At 39.7% G+C, this 18,582-nt stretch overlaps 1 protein-coding gene and 1 non-coding gene across 2 annotated transcripts in view; one reads left to right on the forward strand and one right to left on the reverse strand.

The window, feature by feature from the left end:
* Positions 1 to 18,435, forward strand: part of SYCE3 (synaptonemal complex central element protein 3) — a 28,563-nt gene extending 10,128 nt beyond the window's left edge. The window contains exon 3 of the mRNA XM_004314515.4: positions 18,148 to 18,435. Coding sequence (XP_004314563.1) covers positions 18,148 to 18,347 — 200 coding nt within the window. The 3' untranslated portion in view covers positions 18,348 to 18,435. The remainder of the gene's footprint in view (positions 1 to 18,147) is intronic.
* LOC117314337 (U6 spliceosomal RNA) lies at positions 2,071 to 2,177 on the reverse strand. Its single transcript, XR_004529088.1, has one exon. It is a non-coding gene; the product is annotated as a U6 spliceosomal RNA (small nuclear RNA).
* Positions 18,436 to 18,582: the final 147 nt, after the last annotated feature.

Below are 18,582 nucleotides of genomic sequence, written 5' to 3' on the forward strand. Positions count from 1 at the left end.
AAAATTTGTCTTTTAAGTTTTCTAAGTAAACCTGAAATTGTTTGATAGATTCAACTATTGTATTTAAGCATCTGCACATCCTGGAAGGCTTGTGTACTTCCTTTCTCACAGAAATAAAACAAATGTAGCCTGCATCTACTTGGCATGAATGAGGCTTCTGCTGTGCATGATTCCATATCCCCTCCCCTTGGTGCTTTTCCACGTCACATTCCTCGAGTTGATGGAAGGTCCATTATTTCCCCTTTAGCTTATTCTTTCCTTCGTTTTAGTTGCACATATTTTCCTCTTTTTATTATTCTATTTTTATATAAATGTTCTGCACAGTTGTCTAATTTGGGGGGCAATATACATCTTTCAAATTTTTTCTTTAGCAGTTTATCAGCTGGTGAAGATATGTTTTTATCAACATATAAGCAACCACAGGTTAAATAGTATTAAAATGTTTTGTAAAGTTTACCTTTCGTAATTTCTTAAGTAAACAGTACGTTCTTGGGTCCACGGACTCAAATCCAACGGTTGAGAACAATAAAATATTTTCTACCTGAAGTGTAAGCAGCAGAACTATTTTGTCATAGTGTCTCTAGGTCAAGTTAGGATAAATATTGTTGACAGAAGTAGCATGATTTGGGGCCATGATGAATCTCACACCCTTACCCTTTAGGTTAAATTTAAAGTGAAGCCCAACACGTAAGTTCTTGGCCTCTGTTGCCCCTGGGAAGGCTCTTGCCCAATTTTTCCAGTGACCACACAGGGCAAGGAAAATCACCAAACAAGCAGTCATCAACTATCAAAAGCACCAACCAGCAAATAAATGTAAGTGTGCATATTTATATGTATTTATATAAATATATGTGCTTAAACTATTAAGTATATATGCATAACTTAAGCAATATTAAAAAGCCAAATCATCTTGACTCCAAGGCCTAAAGTTTCTCTTTCTGTTCTCTTGAGCTTAAGTCAACTCATGACCTAGGATACAGTACAGATTTAGCTGTAGAATGCCTTATGGGGGTGAGCCTTGAGAATGTAAAATTTCTCAGGTAGAAGGAGAGATTCTAACTTGGTTTCCCTCATCTCCAAATCTATCCCATCCTGTCCTGTTAGTTTAGAAGTAATTTCTTTATTACTCATGAAGTTTTTATATATAGTAGAGCAGAGATAGCTAACCTGTTATATAATATGTTAGGTTTTATGGCTTATCACACTGGTTTCATTATTATTAATCAGTGAGTTCCCCTTCATTATTCTTTTTTCTTTCCTTTTTTCTTTTTATACCTATTCTCACACGTTTATTCTCCAGATGAGTAATAGATTCATTTAATATTTTATTTGGAATTGTGTTAAACCTATACATTAATATAGAAAGAATGATATATATATATTTTTAAATATTTATTTATTTTTGGCTGTGTTGGGTCTTTGTTTCTGTGCGAGGGCTTTCTCTAGTTGTGGCAAGCGGGGGCCGCTCTTCATCGCGGTGTGCGGGCCTCTCACTGTCGTGGCCTCTCTTGTTGTGGAGCACAGGCTCCAGACGCGCAGGCTCAGTAGTTGTGGCTCATGGGCCTAGTTGCTCCGCGGCATGTGGGATCTTCCCAGACCAGGGCTTGAACCCGTGTCCCCTGCATTGGCAGGCAGATTCTCAACCACTGCGCCACCAGGGAAGCCCAAGAATGATATATTTTTAACATTAAGCATTCTCAGGTAGGAATGTGCTATTCCTCTCCAATTATTCCAGTGTTCTTTAACATGTCTTTAACATGTCTCAAAGGGTTTTGCAATATTTTTCTCCAGATTTTTTTTGCCTTCAATTTTATTTTATTTTTTCCAGTTTTATTGAGATATAATTGACATATAATATTGTATAAGTTTAGATTGTATAACATAATGACTTGATATATGTATATATTGCAAAATGATTACCATAATGCATGTAGTTAATATCCACCACCTCACATGGTTACAAGTTATTTTTTCCCTTACGATGAAAACTTTAAAGATACTATTCCCTTAGTAACTTTCACATATACAATGCAGTCTGGTTAACTATAGTCATCATGCTGTTCATTACATAAACATGTGAAATCCTTCACAAATTGGCATGTCATCCTTGCACAGCGGCCATGCCAGTCTTTTCCGTATCATTCCAATTTTAGTATATATGCCGTCAAAGGGGGCACTCTCCAGAGTGTTCAGTACATTTACTTCTGTGTTTCTGTTCCTATTATAAATGGGGTGTTTTTCTATTTTATTTACTACATAATTAATACTAGTGTACAGGAAGGCTGTAGATTCTTGGATATTTTGTATTATTCTAATAATAGTAGTAATTTTATTATTAATAGCTTATGTTTATTGTTTACCATGTATTGGTCTCTTTACCATATGCTTTACACACATTATCTCATTTATTCTTCCTAACAAGTTTATGGGGGAGAGACACTATTATTGTTTCCACTTTACATATGAGGAGGAAATTAGAGCTTACAGAGTTTACATAACTTTTTCAGGGAATTCCCTGGTGATCCCATGGTTAGGATTCAGCGGTTTCACTGCCAGGGCCCAGGTTCAATCCCTGGTCAAGGAACTAAGATCCCACAGGCTGTGCAACACGGCCAGAATAAATAAATAAATAAATAACTTGCTCAAAGGCACTTGGTCAAACTGTAGTAATATCCAGCTCTACTCAGCCTCTAGAGTCTTCTATCTTTTTCTGTATTCTGAAATTATACGTATAGTATTTGGAAACAACTCTTCATTGAACAGTTAATGGTGAAACTGCTAGAGATAACTTCTGATAACTTTTTCAATTTCTTCTTTGGTTAATGCTTTAAGATTGTGTCAGTTTGTGTATTTCATTTATCCTCCCACTTCATCCATTTCATCAGTATTTTCTAATTTATTAGATTACTGCTATATATAGCATTATTAGCATTTTAAAATAAATAACTATTATTAGATGATTGTAATGAATAATCATGTTTATTATTTAATAACTATTATTAATAATTCATAAGTTGATAATTATTAAATAAACAATGATTGTTAAAAGAAATGTTCCATGTACATTGTTTTTAAAATCCAAAGTAAATTAAATAGAAAATTACAAGAAAAGTTTAAAATCAGCAAAATCCAGCCACTCAGAATTAACTACTGTTAACACTGGCAAACATGATTCCAAGTCTCTCTCTATGCAAAAACAGAATAATGGACCAATACGGGATGCATAGAGGAATCTTTTTTTGACAGATACACTTTAATGAAAATGGAATCATACTATACAAGCTACTTTTAAAACAAAGAGTACTACCTTTAATTTTACTTAAGAATTTAAACTGAAGAAATTCTTTACTTAAAATAAATATTTCTTCACCATAAAAACTATACTAAAATTAAGAAAGTTTGTGGGGAAACATTAAGGAAATTAGTGTTATTTCTTCAGTTGTATCTTTTTTTTATTTTTAGTTGTATCTTTTATCTTTATTCAGGATCTAATAACACTAATCAGTAGTATTTATGCCTTATTAATTGCTATATCCTATACTAAGCACTATATGAATTTGTTTATTTAATCCTCACAACAATTTTTGAGATATAGGGATTGTTATTATCCCTATTTACAAGTAAAGAAACTGAGACACAACTGTCCTTCGTTATACTATTACCTGTATTTGTCTATTATCAAGTACAAATAATGTTTACATTAACAATAACATTTAGAACATTTACACTCTATTCTGTAATCATAATTCCTAAGGTTGTTGAGACTCACACATTCTGTATTCAAATAATTCAAAGAGTTAAACCTAGTAACTATAGCGTTGGACATTGTATTCCTTGAATTCATAAATGCTTGAGAATATATCTATGTTTATAACTGGATGGTAACTTGGTTAGGTATATAATTATTTTCTTTATAACGTAAAATATGTTTTCAGCATTTAGTGGCACTGTGAAGATGTGTGAAACACTCTGCCTCTTAAAAATGACTTTTCTGCCTGTAAGATTCTTTCTTTATTCTTGGAGTTCTATACTTCACCAGCATAAGATTGGTGTTAATACCCTCTGACATATTTCCTAGGACATGTTAGATCTCTAGAGCTGTAGATTTGAGTATTTTTTATTTATTTATTTTATTTTATTTATTTTATTTATTTATTTATTTTTGGCTGCTTTGGGTCTTCATTGCTGTGCGCGGGCTTTCTCTAGTTGCGGTGAGCGGGGGCTACTCTTTGTTGTGGTGCGCAGGTTTCTTATTGCGGTGGCTTCTCTTGTTGTGGAGCACGGGCTCTAGGCTCGCGGGCTCAGTAGCTGTCACTTGCAGGCTCTAGAGCGCAGGCTCAGTAGTTGTGGCGCACAGGCTTAGTTGCTCCGCTGCATGTGGGATCTTCCCGGACCAGGGCTCGAACCAGTGTCCCCTGCATTGGCAGGTGGATTCTTAACCGCTGAGCCACCAGGGAAGCCTGATTTGAGTATTTTCATAAGATCTTATTCAGTTATCATATCTTTGGATACTTTTAATTCTATTTATTTGGTTTATTTCTGCAGAAATTCCAGTTATCCATATTGTCTGTCTCTTTTTGTCTTATCTTCATCATCATCTCTGTAATCCATTTTATTTCTTTGTTATTTTCCATTTTACTTTGTGTCAGTGCCTCAAGACTGTCGCCCTGTTCCCTGATTATGCTGTTGTATAACAATTTTCTTGTCTCTTTATTTTCAACCTCAGATGTAGAGAATTGATTTTATCATACTTCTCAGTTTGTGATACATTATGATTCATTGGTCCATGCAGGGCACTACTAGTTTAATTTTTTTATTTATCCCCTTCGGTCCCCATGCTCCATTCCCTTTCCTCTCTCCACCCGTAGGCAACAAGTCTAATGTGTATTTTTTGTGTGTGTATGTTCTTGTGAAATGTATATTGCTATTTTATACATTTATTTGAAATTTCTATGAATGGTAAATTTATGTTAAATTTCTATAAATGATTATATATTTTTCATACTTTTTTTTCATTCAGAATTATGTGTGTCAGCTCTTTCCAAGATGCTATGTATACATCCAGTCTGTTACTTTTAAAGGTTACAAAGTATGCAATAATGTACATCATTCATGAGTGGCTAGGCTAGGCCACATGGGTGATAATATGGAAGTTTAAGCTCAACGCATCTGTAGGACCTGTGGATGAAGACAGAGTCTCAGAGAAGGGCATATGGGCAGGGAAAGCATCTTAATATGCATTTGTTTTTCTACATTCTAAATTAATTGGATTTCTGGGCTTTCTTCATCCTGCCTTCCCTAAAATTTTATTATTGTTTTAGTAAAACTTTGAGTTAAATGCTTTATCCATTTATTTTTATTCCTTTTTAAGTTATGAAAACATTTGGAGCTGTGCATTTATCTCTAGATATGTCATTGCAACCCATAAGTACTGATAAATAGTGTTCTTGTTTTTTATTGCTTTTAAGTCACCTTTATTTAGGTATAAATAAATAATAAAATAAATATTTTAAGTGTAATGTTCACTGAGTTTTGCAAAATGTATACACCATTATAACTAACACTATTGTCAAAGTACAAATTATTTCTATCTCTCCAAAGCGTTTCCTTTTGCCCCTCCCCAGTTAATTCCCACTCTTCCTTCCCCAGCACCAGGCAGCAACTGATATACTTGCCTAGTGTTTCATATAAATGGAATCACAGTGTATACACTTGTGTCTGGCTTCCTTTGCTCACCAGGTCCAGTCAGCATAATATCAATATAATGGAAGAGCTTGATGCCCTGTGGAAGGGAGAGGCAACTAAGGAGCTGGAGAGTCGATATACCTGAATTAGGATAATGAAAATGTATTGTTAGCCTTGTCAGTGGAAACCAAACTGCTTTAGGTGGTGTTTACTAAGAGATATAGAGAAAACAGCATTTTTCAGATCAATAGCTGCACACCAGGTACCAGGGGATGTGTTAATTTGTTCAAGCAACGAAACCACATCTGGAACAGCAGCTGCAATTGGAGTCACCACCTGACTGAGTTTACAATAATCCACTGTCATTCTCTCAGACTTGTCTTCTGTACAGACCAAACAGGCAAGTTGAATGGGACTGTGGTGGAGTTACCCCCTGCATCTTTCAAGTCCTTAATGGTGGTAATAATCTTGGCAATCCCTCCAGGAATACAGTGTTGCTTTTAGTTTACTGCTTTCATAGGTAGAGGCAGTTCTAGTGGTTTTCACTTGGTCTTTCCTACCAAATAGCCCTCACTCTGTGGATTAGGGAACAAATGTGGGGATTCTCCCAGTTGCTGCGTATATATATTTCGATTATGCATCCTGGAACTGAGAAAATTACCATAAAGTGGCTTCAGAAGCCCACTAAGCCCACTGTGAGACAGACCTCAGCTAGAACTCCATTGATAACCTTACCTCCATAAGCCCCTCTTCTGACTGGTAGATCACTACACTGGTAGCGATGTTTTGGGTCACCAGGAATTAATGTCAGTTCAGAGCCAGTGTCTAATAGTCCCCAAAATATCTGATAATTTCCCTTCCCGCGATGGGCAGCCCTCCAGCTGCACTGTTGTAGGGTGCCTCTTCCTGAAGCTGACGATCATGTGAAGAGGAAAAATAACTAAACAAGTAGTTACAATAGATTTCTATGAGTGTTAGGACTGAATAATCTACGTGGTGCTATGGGTAGCCAAAAGTGGAACCTAATTTGATATAAGGAGCCAAGGAAGGCCTCCTCGAGTAAATTACTTCTCAGCTAAGACTAAAATATGAACATGAGTTAGCTGAATGAAAGAGGAAAGGAGAAAAGTGAAGAGATGAGAGTTTCTGAATACAGAAAGAATAGCAGGTTTAGAAGGATGTGGGGAAGAGTGAGTTCACTTATGAATATGCTGAGTGGGAAGGGCCAGGTTCTTTTTGGTTTTTTTTTAAGAGATTGTCCAATTTTTTTTTTTTAATATTGACATATGTCTTAAATTTATTTATTTATTTATTTTTGGCTGTGTTGCGTCTTCGTTTCTGTGCGAGGACTTTCTCTAGTTGTGGCAAGCGGGGGCCACTCTTCATCGTGGTGCACAGGCCTCTCACTATCGCGGCCTCTTTTGTTGCGGAGCACAGGCTCCAGACGCGCAGGCTCAGTAGTTGGGGCTCACGGGCCTAGTTGCTCCGCAGCATGTGGGATCTTCCCAGACCAGGGCTCGAACCCATGTCCCCTGCATTGGCAGGCAGATTCTCAACCACTGCGCCACCAGGGAAGCCCAGGGCCAGTTTTATATATTGTCAAAAATATAATCACAGAGCCAATGCAAACGGTATAATGTACCAATATAAACTGGTGTAGCCGTTATGGAAAAGAGTATGGAGGTTTCTCAAAACATTAAAAATAGAACTACCGAGGGGCTTCCCTGGTGGCGCAGTGGTTGAAAGTCCGCCTGCTGATGCAGGGGACGTGGGTTCGTGCCCCGGTCCGGGAAGATCCCACATGCCGCGGAGCGGCTGGGCCCGTGAGCCATGGCCGCTGAGCCTGCGCGTCCGGAGCCTGTGCTCTGCAACGGGAGAGGCCACAACAGTGACAAGCCCACGTACCGCAAAAAAAAAAAAAAAAAAAAATAGAACTACCACATGATCAGCAATTCCCCTTCTGGGTATATATCCAGGAAATTATGCAAGAAGAATGCATTCTGGAGATGTACAGCATCATGACTACAGCTAATATGATATTGTATACTTGAAATTTTCTACAAATGTAGATCTTAAGTGTTCTCTCCATAGCAAAAAAAAAAAAACCCCCACATAACTGTGAGGTGATGGAAATGTTAATTAGCTTGATGCTGATAATCACTTCACAATGCATACAATATCAAAACATCACATCGGGGCTTCCCTGGTGGTGCAGTGGCTCAGAGTCCGCCTGCTGATGCAGGGAACATGGGTTCGTGCCCCGGTCTGGGAAGATCCCACATGCTGCGCAGCGGCTGGGCCCGTGAGCCATGGCCGCTGGGCCTGCGCGTCCGGAGCCTGTGCTCCGCAACAGGAGAGGCCACAACAGTGAGAGGCCCGCGTACCGCAAAAAAAAAAAAAAAAAAAAAAAAAATCACATCGTACACCTTAAATATATACAATTTTTATTTGTCAATTATACTTCAGTAAAGCCGGAAAAATATAATCCCAGAGCTCAAAGACTGAGGGGTTAAAGCACTGTTCATTCATTCATTCATTTGTTCGACAAACACTATTTTTAAAAAATATTTATTAATTTATTTATTTAGGCTGCGCTGGGTCTTAGTTGCAGCATGTGGATTCTTAGTTGCGGCATGCATGTGGGATCTAGTTTCCTGACCAAGGATCAAACCTGGGCCCCCTGCACTGGGAGCATGGAGTCTTACCCACTGGGCCACCAGGGAAGTCCCAACAAACACTTTCTAAATAACCACCTATGCCAAGCCCTGAGCGCAAATTGCTTATAATCTAATGGAGAAATAAATGTACAGACACATAAATGCAATATACTATGTTAATTGCTATAATAAAAGGATATTAAAATTTCAATGAGATTTTGGATGAGTGGCTGAAATCTGTGTAGTAAATTGTGGAATTTTTTAAGAGGAGGTATGGAGCATTTCTCTGAAGTATTGTAAGGAGTTCCCCAGATAGACAGGTGGCAGGGAAGGCTTTCAGACAAAAAGAACAGTTTGTGCCAAGGAACAAAAGAATAAGAAAGCTGGTTGGACTTAGGGTTCAATTACTGTTGAATACACTATAAGTGGAAGTGATAGAGAGTAAATCTAAATGAATCATCTGGGGTCAGATCATGAAAGATTTCGCGTGCCACACCAAGAAATCATCCTACAGGCAACGGGAATAACTGAAGAAAGTTAGGCAGTGGAATGACATGAAGAGATAAGTGTTTTAGAAAGATTCTGTAGCAGTGTAGAGGACACTGGGAGCTAGCTCAGCAATGACCTAACCAATAAATACATGAGATGATAAGCCACTGTTAGTGAAAGTCCACAGAAACAAGAGTCAACATATTTACATCTCCAAGGACCATAGATGATGTCGGATGCAGCCTCCTCAAAATCCAAAATCCTATGAACAGTGAGTTTGAGGCACTTTAAACTTTCATTAATGCTCTCCTCAAAATCTTTACAGTTTTCTAGCTTCCAACAACTGTCCCATTCCAAAGCTACTCTTACATTTTAGGTTTTTGTTACAGCAGCACCATACTCTCAGTACCAAAATCTGTATTAGTTATCTATTTGCTGCATTACAAATTAACCCAAACTTAGCAGGTTAAAACAAGAAACATTTATTATCACAATTGCTGAGGGTCAGGAATCTGAGAATGGCTTAGCTGCGTGGTTCTGGATGTGGTTTTCATGAGTTTGCAGTCAAGTTGTAGGTCATGGCTTCAATCTCTGGATACTTGACTGGATGCTGGAGAGTCTCCTTCCAAGCTCACGTAGCTGTTGGCAGGAGGCTTTCTATGCAGCTTCTCCACAGGGCTGGTCATGTAATAACTTCCCTCAGAGCAAGTGATCCAAGAAATATTTATATATATAATAGAGAGAGAACCCAAGACAGAAGATACAGTCTTTTATCATCTAATCTTGGAAGTGACATACCATCACTTCTGCCATAACCTGTTGGCCACATGGATCAACTCTGGGACAATGCGAGAGAACTACAGAAGGGTGTGGCTACCAGAAGGCAGGGACTGCTGGGGCCAACGTGGAGCTAATTACCGAATTTATTATGTAGAACATAAAACACATCTTATTGGAAATAATAAAGCTTAGCAAGGTGGCTGAATATAAAATCAATGTACAGAAGTTAATTGCATTTTTCTATACCTGCAGCAAAGAATTAGAACATATTTTTTTAAGGCACCATTTATAATAGCAACAATAACAGTAACACAAACACGTACATCTATGAATTACCTTGGAAGAAGTTTAACAAGAAATATGCAAGGCCTATATGCAGAAAGTTACAAAGCTTGACTAACAGATATTAAAGACCAAAATAAATGGAGCTATAGCTACCTTCATGAGTAGAAAGAAAATATAATAAATGTGTTCATTCTCCCCAAATTCCATCCAAGGCTTCAAAGTAGTTCTAATAAAAATCCTAATAGGGTTTTTCATGGAACTTGACAGGTTGATTCTAAAACATTTATTGGAGACTTGGGCTTCCCTGGTATTGCAGTGGTTGGGAGTCCGCCTGCAGTGGTTTGAGCCCCGGTCCAGGGGGACCCCACGTGCAACGGAGCAACTAAGTCCGTGTGCCACAACTACTGAGCCTGTGCTCTGGAGCCCACGTGCCACAACTGCTGAGGCCCGCGTGCCTGGAGCCGGTGCTCCGCGACAAGAGAAGCCACCACAATGAGAAGCCCGCGCACCGCAACGAAGAGTAGCCCCCACTTGCGGCAGCTGGAGAGAGCCCACGCACAGCAACGAAGACACAACGCAGCCAAAAATTAAAAAATTAATTAATTAAAAAAAATAAAACATTTATTGGAGACTTAAGAGCCAAAAGTAGCTAAGATACTTCTGAGAAAGACAAGGACAGGGGATTCACCCTACAGTTAGCAAAGTTTATTATAAAACTATATAATTGACAGTGTCATATTGGCTCAGGAATAGACAAGTTGAGCAATGGAGTACAACAGAGAGCCCAGAAACAGACACACACACACACAAAGTTTTATACGTAACACAGGTGACATGGAAGATCAGTGGAGGAAAGAAGGGACTATTTAACAAGTAAGCTGGAAAAATTGGTTATGAATAAGAATAAAAATTTAAAACGGATCCCTGCACACACACAAACACACAGTAGCTTCAGAGTGATGAGAGCTTAATTATCGAAAATAAATTTTAAAGTTTGGGAAGAAAATAGGGGAGAATATCTTTGCAACTTTGAAGGTTGGGTAGAATTTTCTAAACAAAAGGCAAAAAGTGCTAAATACAGAATAAAAGATTGAGAAATTGAACTACACTAATGTTAAGAACTTCTATTCATCAAAAGTTAATTTAGGGCTTCCCTGGTGGCGCAGTGGTTGAGAGTCCGCCTGCCGACGCAGGGGACGTGGGTTCGTGCCCCAGTCTGGGAAGATCCCACATGCCGCAGAGCGGCTGGGCCCGTGAGCCATGGCTGCTGAGCCTGCGCGTCCGGAGCCTGTGCTCCACAGTGGGAGAGGCCACAACAGTGAGAGGCCCGCGTAACGGGAAAAAAAAAAAAAAAAAAAAGTTAATTTAAAGGTCACTTCCTCAGTGAAGTCTTTCCCGAGCACCCTTCTTGAAATTGCAGATCCTTTTTTCCTAGCATCCTCAACCCTCCTTCACTGCTTTATTTTTCTCCTTAGCACCTGTTAACCTTCGAACACACTGTGTAAGTTTACTATAGGCACTATGTAAGTTTCTTGTTATTTAGTATATAATGGTCATGAGAACAAAGACTTTTTGACATTTTTTCTCACTGCTCTGTCCCCAGAACTTAAACAGGTGCTGACCCATACTAGGTGCTTGATAGATATTTTTTCAATTGAATGATGTGTCTTAACTCCCTGACTTTTTATGCATTTTGAGAACGCTTGTGTCTTAAGCCTCCTGGCATCTCCCTTGCCTAGTTCAGTGCTAACAGTGAAATCGTATTTGGAATGTGCTTGTTTCCCTTGGTACCCACTTGCCTGGCACAGTGAAGAGAATATAGTATGTTTTCTATATTTGTGATTGACTTTGTTCTCTTCCATGCCTGTCTGCCTCAGTGTATCCCCACTTGTTATTTCCTAATGAGTCTGGTTTATTTGTTAGTTTGTTTCTCTTTATGGTTCTCTGGCAGAAAGGTTGACAACCATACTTCTCAGTTCATAGCGTGTTAGCGTCACTGGCCCATGTAACAATCCTCACTTATTTGTTTATTTATGCTCTTTTTTTCATTCCTTTTTTTGGTATATCCCTTTTTATGTGTTTCTGTAAAATTCATACTTTTTGTTTTATATCTCCAGCTTGTATCTTACTTTTTAAACTCAAGACTATGTTATGAAGACCTATTTGAGTAGCCATGTGTACATGTTATCTATTACTTTTAACTGCAATATAGTATTTATTCCATGGTGAGCCACTACTTCTTGCTTCTCCATTCTTCCCGGTGATGGACACCTAGATTGCCTACAACTCTTCGTCACCAAAAACAATGCTACAATGAACATCTTCACACATCTATGCTCAAGGACCTGTGTAATCATTTTAGGGGTTACCAGATGACCTCACAGAACGGCTGAGTCAGACTCTGTTCCAACCAGCAGTGCCTGGGGTTCTTAGATCCCACGAGCTCACAGACACTTGATATTATCCAGCTTTCTAATTTTGCCAGACTAATAGGTGTAAAGTGATATCTGATTGTTTTCATTTTTACTTGTCTAATGAATTCCAGATTCTCTTCAAATGCTTGTTAGTCTTTTGGGTTTCTTCTTAGGGAATGTAAGAAGCAGTGTACCATAAGCAGCTAAAAACATGGACACGGGTGCTTGATTACTTGGGTTAAATCCTGCCTGTGCTACTTACTAGCTGTATGACTTGGGCAAGCTGCTTAACCTCTCTGTCCGTTTCCACTTTTGAAAAATGAAGATAATTATAATATCTACATCTAATATTTAAATAAATTTTTATCAAAGTGAATTCGCATAAAATTAACTATTTTAAAGTATACATTCAGTGGCATTTAATACATTCATAATTTTGTGCAGCCACCAACTCTGTCAAGTTCCGCAACATTTTCATCACGCAAAAAAGACACTTCGTACCCATTAAGCAGTCACTCCCATACCTCTGTTCCCAGCCCCTGGCAACCACCAACCTGTTTCCATTCTCTATGGATTTACCTATTCTGGGTATTTCATGTAAGAGAATCATATAATATGTGACATTTTGTTTCTGGCTTCTTTCGCCTAACATAGTATTTTCAAGTTTCACCCATGTTGTAGCATATTCTGAGTACTTTATTCCTTTATATAGCTAAAATATATTCCGTGTATTCATCCACTGATGGATATTTGGGTTGTGTCCCAATATTTAACTATTGTGAATAGTGCCACTATGAACATGTGTATACGAGTATTTGTTTGAGTGCCCATTCTTTATTGTTTGGGACACTCTGTAGGAGTAGAATTGCTAGGTCATATGGTAATTCTATATTTAGCTTCCTGAAGAATGTCAAACTGTTTTACACAATGGTGCATCATTTTACAACCCCACCAGCAATGCACAAGCATTCCAGTTTCTCCACGTCCTCACCAACACTTGTTATTTTCCAGGGTTTTGTTGTTGTTACTGAATTTCTTTTATTGATTTGAAGTAATTTCTTTTTTTTTTTTTTTTTTTCTTGCGGTACGCGGGCCTCTCACTGTCGCGGCCTCTCCTGTTGCGGAGCACAGGCTCCGGACGCCCAGGCTCAGTGGCCATGGCTCACGGGCCCAGCCGCCCGGCGGCATGTGGGACCTTCCCGGACCGGGGCACGAACCCGCGTCCCCTGCATCGGCAGGCAGACTCTCAACCACTGTGCCACCAGGGAAGCCCTGAAGTAATTTCTTGTATATTCTAGATATTAACCCATTATCAGTTTTAAGATTGTAAATTTCTTCTATCATTTGTATGAAAATTTTGTCCATGTTGTCCTTAGTAGAAAAAAATTTTTTGATAAAAAGAAATTCACCAATATTTTGCCTTATGGTTTGTGGTTTTGTTTTTGTTTTGTTTTGTTTTTTGTCACAGCTTACCCTTCCCCCTCCCCATATCCTCAAATCCATTCTCTAGTAGGTCTGTGTCTTTATTCCTGTCTTACCCCTAGGTTCTTCATGACATTTGGTTTGTGGTTTTTAAGAAGTCCCTAGATCACAGGTATTCTGCTAAATTTTGATCTATAAATGTTATTTTATCTTTCATATTTATGTCTTTAATCCATCTGGAGTATACTGTCCTTTTTTCAGGAGACGTATATTTCTGAAGGATTTTTTACTGTTACTTTCATCATATACTAAATTCCATATAAACTTAGGTCTATCTCCGAGCATACTATTTTCTTTCATTGGTCTGTTTGTCTGTACCACACTATTTTTTTAAAAAAGGGCTTTAGGGAATTCCCTGGCGGTCTAGTGGTTAGGACTCCGCACTTTCACTGCTGAGGGCACAGGTTCAATCCCTGGTCAGGGAACTAAGATCCCACAAGCCACTCAGTGTGGCTAAATAAATAAAACAGGGCTTTATAGGATGTCTTGATATCTAATAGGGTATATTCCCCCCTTTTAGCTGTTATTTTTTTAAGATTGACTTGACTATTGGACCTCTATTCTTTCATATACACTTTTATAATTTACAAATACTGTTAGTTTTATCTCTTACCTTATATCTCTTATTTCTTTTAAATGTTTAAATTCCATTTACCAACATCTTCAATACCCATTACATTATTAGAGGCATTCTTGTTTGATTCCCAAAGGAATTTATCCACAGTTTCTCCATTAAGTATAATGTTTGCTCTAAGTTTTTGGTGTATCACCTTTACTAGGTTAAAATGTCTCCTTCTATTCCTAATTTGTTAGTTTTGATTTTCTGAAATCACAAATAAGTATTAAACTTTATTAACTGCTTTTTTTGCATTAACTGAGATATTACTATGATTTCCCCTTTTATTAATGTGGTTAATTATGCTGATTGATTCTCTGATACTCAACTATCCTTGAATTTCTTTTACAAACTCTACTTGATCATAACATATTATTTTAACACATTGTTAGGTTTGGTTAGATCATATATTAGGATTTTACATCTATTTTCATGTGAGACAGACCTATAATTTTTTTTATATAATATTTGTCTTGTTTTAAAATAAACCAGCTTAGGGAAAATTATGTTTTTATTTTTGCTTATCTCTATTCTCAAATTTTCTACAGTGTAAATGGAATACTTCTATCAAATGCTTTTCTTAAAAAGTTGCACCAGGGGACTTTCTTAGCAGTTCAGTGGTTAAGACTCGGAGCTTCCAGTGCAGAGGGCACGGGTTCAACCCCTGGTCAGGAAACTAGGATCCCACATGCCACGTGGTGCAGCCAAAAAATTTTAAAAAATAATAATAATAATAAAATTTAAAAAAAGTTAACACTAGTCCATACAGTCAGCTTATCAGTCTTCCCTCTTTTTCTAATTTCTGGAATCACTTACGTTAGGTAAGAATTAACTGTTCTTCCACAGTTCGGTGGAACTCATCTGTAAAACCATTTGGGACCTGAGATTTGAGGAGGTAGACCTTCACCATTTACATTTTAAAATGTTGATTCTTCTATTTTGCCAGTGATGTGAATTAGCCTGTGGGCTGTAAACTCCAGGCTTATCTTCATCCCTTGATCGCCTGGCTCAACTAGCCTTGTCATTCCTGTTCTCTGCTTCTGCCTCTTCTACTGTCAGAATAAATCTACTCACTGTATCCCTCGTTAGTCCTCCCTCTCCTACACAGATTTTTGGAACACTTTATCCTCATCCTTTACTGAACCCTGCATCTAGTGCACATCTTGACCAGTTTTTAAATTTCTGTGTGAGGACCTGGCCCTACCCAGCAGTTTATCAGAGTTTGTGGGGCGAGTCCTAATTAGCCTCTCAGAGTATCTGCTGTTCAGGCCCCTCGAGAGATTAGGACCTTGGCTTTGCTACTGCATAGGCCTTACCAAAAACCCTCTGAGAAGGCCTGCCCTCACTACCTGGTCTAAAATAAGACTCTTCCTATCCCATTTCTCTGTCACAATACACGTTGCTTCGCAGCTCCTTTCACAATGTGTAATTGTCTTATATGTTTATTATCTGTCTCCTCCCACTGCAACTAGTATAGAAGCTCACGAGGGCAGGGATGTGTCTGTCCTGTAGTAGACAGCTGTATCATCAGGGCTGCCTTAGCAAAACGCCGACACAGAGCAGGTGTGCGATAAACATTGAATGAATGAAAAACTCAGGCGACATATATTTCCAAAGGATTTTCAGATGATTGTGAGTCCTTCCTATTCTATATTTTCTTTTTTTTTTCCCTTGGATCAAATCATAAGAGGGCTATGCACTTGATATAGTGTTTTAGTGTCTCACTGAATTGCCTTTTCTGAAGTGTGCTTTGGTACTGTGCCACCAGCTTTCTTTTACCAGTGCCTACAACTGTAGACATAGAAGAATGTCTTTGTATTTAAAGTAGGGATGTTGTCAAGGACATTTTCCATTATGTTACACACCTCTCATGAAATACACCTATAAGGAAATTCTTTCTTGGGGTAAAAGTGTCTTAAACAATGGGTTTGTTTTTATTTTATGGTCACTGAATCTTATAACCGAGCATGTTTCCTTCTCTGCTTTGAGCTCAGGAAACTCAGGACTAGAATTTCAGCTGCTATGTAGGACTATATGAGATTTATTTCTGTGGGCTGTTTTGTTTTGTTTTGTTTACCCACCCTAGTTCTTTGTCCTGAATACCTGAATTATTTATTTTATAGTAGGAGTTTCTCCTTTCTTGAGCATCTAATATGTTGGAGACAGGCTACATACATCATCGGTTTAATCTTCACACCAAAGCCATGAGATCCGGACGTTTTCCGTCCTTTACATAAGAGGAGATGAGGTTAGTAAGTTTAAATCACTTACTCCAGGTCACACAGCCAGTGAGTGGAGAGCTGGGAAGCAGACTCTGCCCTGGCTTCAAGTCCATGCTCCACCTGCTGCCCAGGTGGCCTCACGTGGTGGTCTACAGGCTTCCTGCACCAGAATTACCCAGGATGCTTGTCAAGATGCAGCTTCCTGGGCACCATTCCCAACTTGCTACACAAGAACCTTCTTTGAGTTCTGAGAGGGGCCAGTGGTCTACATTTTAACAGGTGTCCCAAGTGACTCTCATACTTCCAGAAGATCGAGAATCCCTGTGCTAGCTATATATCATATGCCCTCTATCTGTTGAGGTGTACTGCACGTATCTCTTCTAACAATTTTTCCCTAAACAAACAGATGCCACTTTCTATAAAACTTCAAGTCTGCCACACTGCTGACCTCGGTTGTGTGTAGACATACATGTGCATTTGTTATTAATCATTCTGCCTATCTCTTTTTTTTTTTTCATTCTGCTTGCGGGATCTTAGTTCCCTGACCAGGGATTTAACCCACGGCCTCAGCAGTGAAACTGCGGAGTCCTAACCACTGGACTGCCAGGGAATTCCCTGCCTGTCTCTTCTTTGGTTAATTTCCTGAAGGACATAGTTTCCCAAAGTATCCAGCATTTTTTAACCCAGACAGGAGAAGTTCTAAGGAGATGTATTTACTGCACAGAGAGACAACCCTGTTCTTCATAGTTCTAAAGGGGAGAACCACACCAGTGGGGGGCGGGTGCTGCAGAGGGAAGAGGTGGAGGTGGGGCTTCTGCACACACCATTGGATTTGTACAGGAAGCACATGTTCACCTATAGGCCCAGGGGATGCGGCCCTCAAGTTGCTCTCAAAGGGAAAGAGCAAGAAAGGTGGTCAGTGCAGTGGTGAGCACCAAAGGACACCTAACATGGAACTCGGCAAACCTTCCCAGAAGGAGGAGCCCCTGGACTGGCCTTATTGAAAGCAGAGGGGTGCCAAGGTGGAGGTGGGCAGGCATCCCAGGCCAATGAGCATGAGATAACCTGAGGCTCTAGCCTTGGGGGAGTGGGAGTGGTCAGCCCTACCTGAGTATGTGAGCTTGGGCAGGGTTATGACTTCTTGGGGGTCACCCGGCAACCACTAGCTGTGAACTGCAGATAGGTAAGGACCTGTGTTTACTCTCATTTTTCCTAACATTTCATGTCAGATTGGCCTCCAACCTTTTAGTATTGTGGGCTGGTGTATCCAGAAGTTAAGGCTTATGTGAGATTAGGGAAGGTTCATTACTGGTTTTCCTAGAGAGGAGTTTTAATAGGGTTGTCATGAGCCCTCTAACGCATGGCCAACCCGCTTTCTCTCCTTCGAGTAACTGGGTGACTCAGTACGTCCTGTCCCCAGGATGCTGGGCATGAGCGGAGGCGCCCAGCCCTCGCTGGGGGGCTCCAGCGCTGCGGCAGCCCCTGTGGCCTGACCAGGGCCTGTCTGGTTGTTGCAGTGCAGGCCACGTGGATGGCCTACGACATGGTGGTGATGCGCACCAACCCCACACTGGCGGAGTCCATGCGGCGGCTGGAGGACGCCTTCCTCAACTGCAAGGAGGAGGTGGAGAAGAACTGGCAGGAGCTGCTCGACGAGACCAAGCGAGCGCAGGAGGCCCGCCCGCCCCACACGGCCCGAGCAGCCTTGGCAGAGTAGCAGCGGCCCCGGAGCAGGGCTGTGCGCAGAGCTTGTTACTCAGTAAACTTCTTTCCAAGCACAACCTGAGGACCCTTTCCGTCCCACCCAGCTGCACATCAAACCTTGTGGATAGCACATGAGAAGGGCGAGATGCGGAGGCTCTCGATGAAGTAGACGTACTCAGCGCCAGTGGTGCCGAACTTAGAATAAAGAAACTAAAAGGGAGCCAGACGGGGACAAACCAGGTCAGAGG

Source organism: Tursiops truncatus, chromosome 11 (assembly GCF_011762595.2).
Source record: "Tursiops truncatus isolate mTurTru1 chromosome 11, mTurTru1.mat.Y, whole genome shotgun sequence".
Classification (NCBI taxonomy): Eukaryota; Metazoa; Chordata; class Mammalia; order Artiodactyla; family Delphinidae; genus Tursiops; species Tursiops truncatus.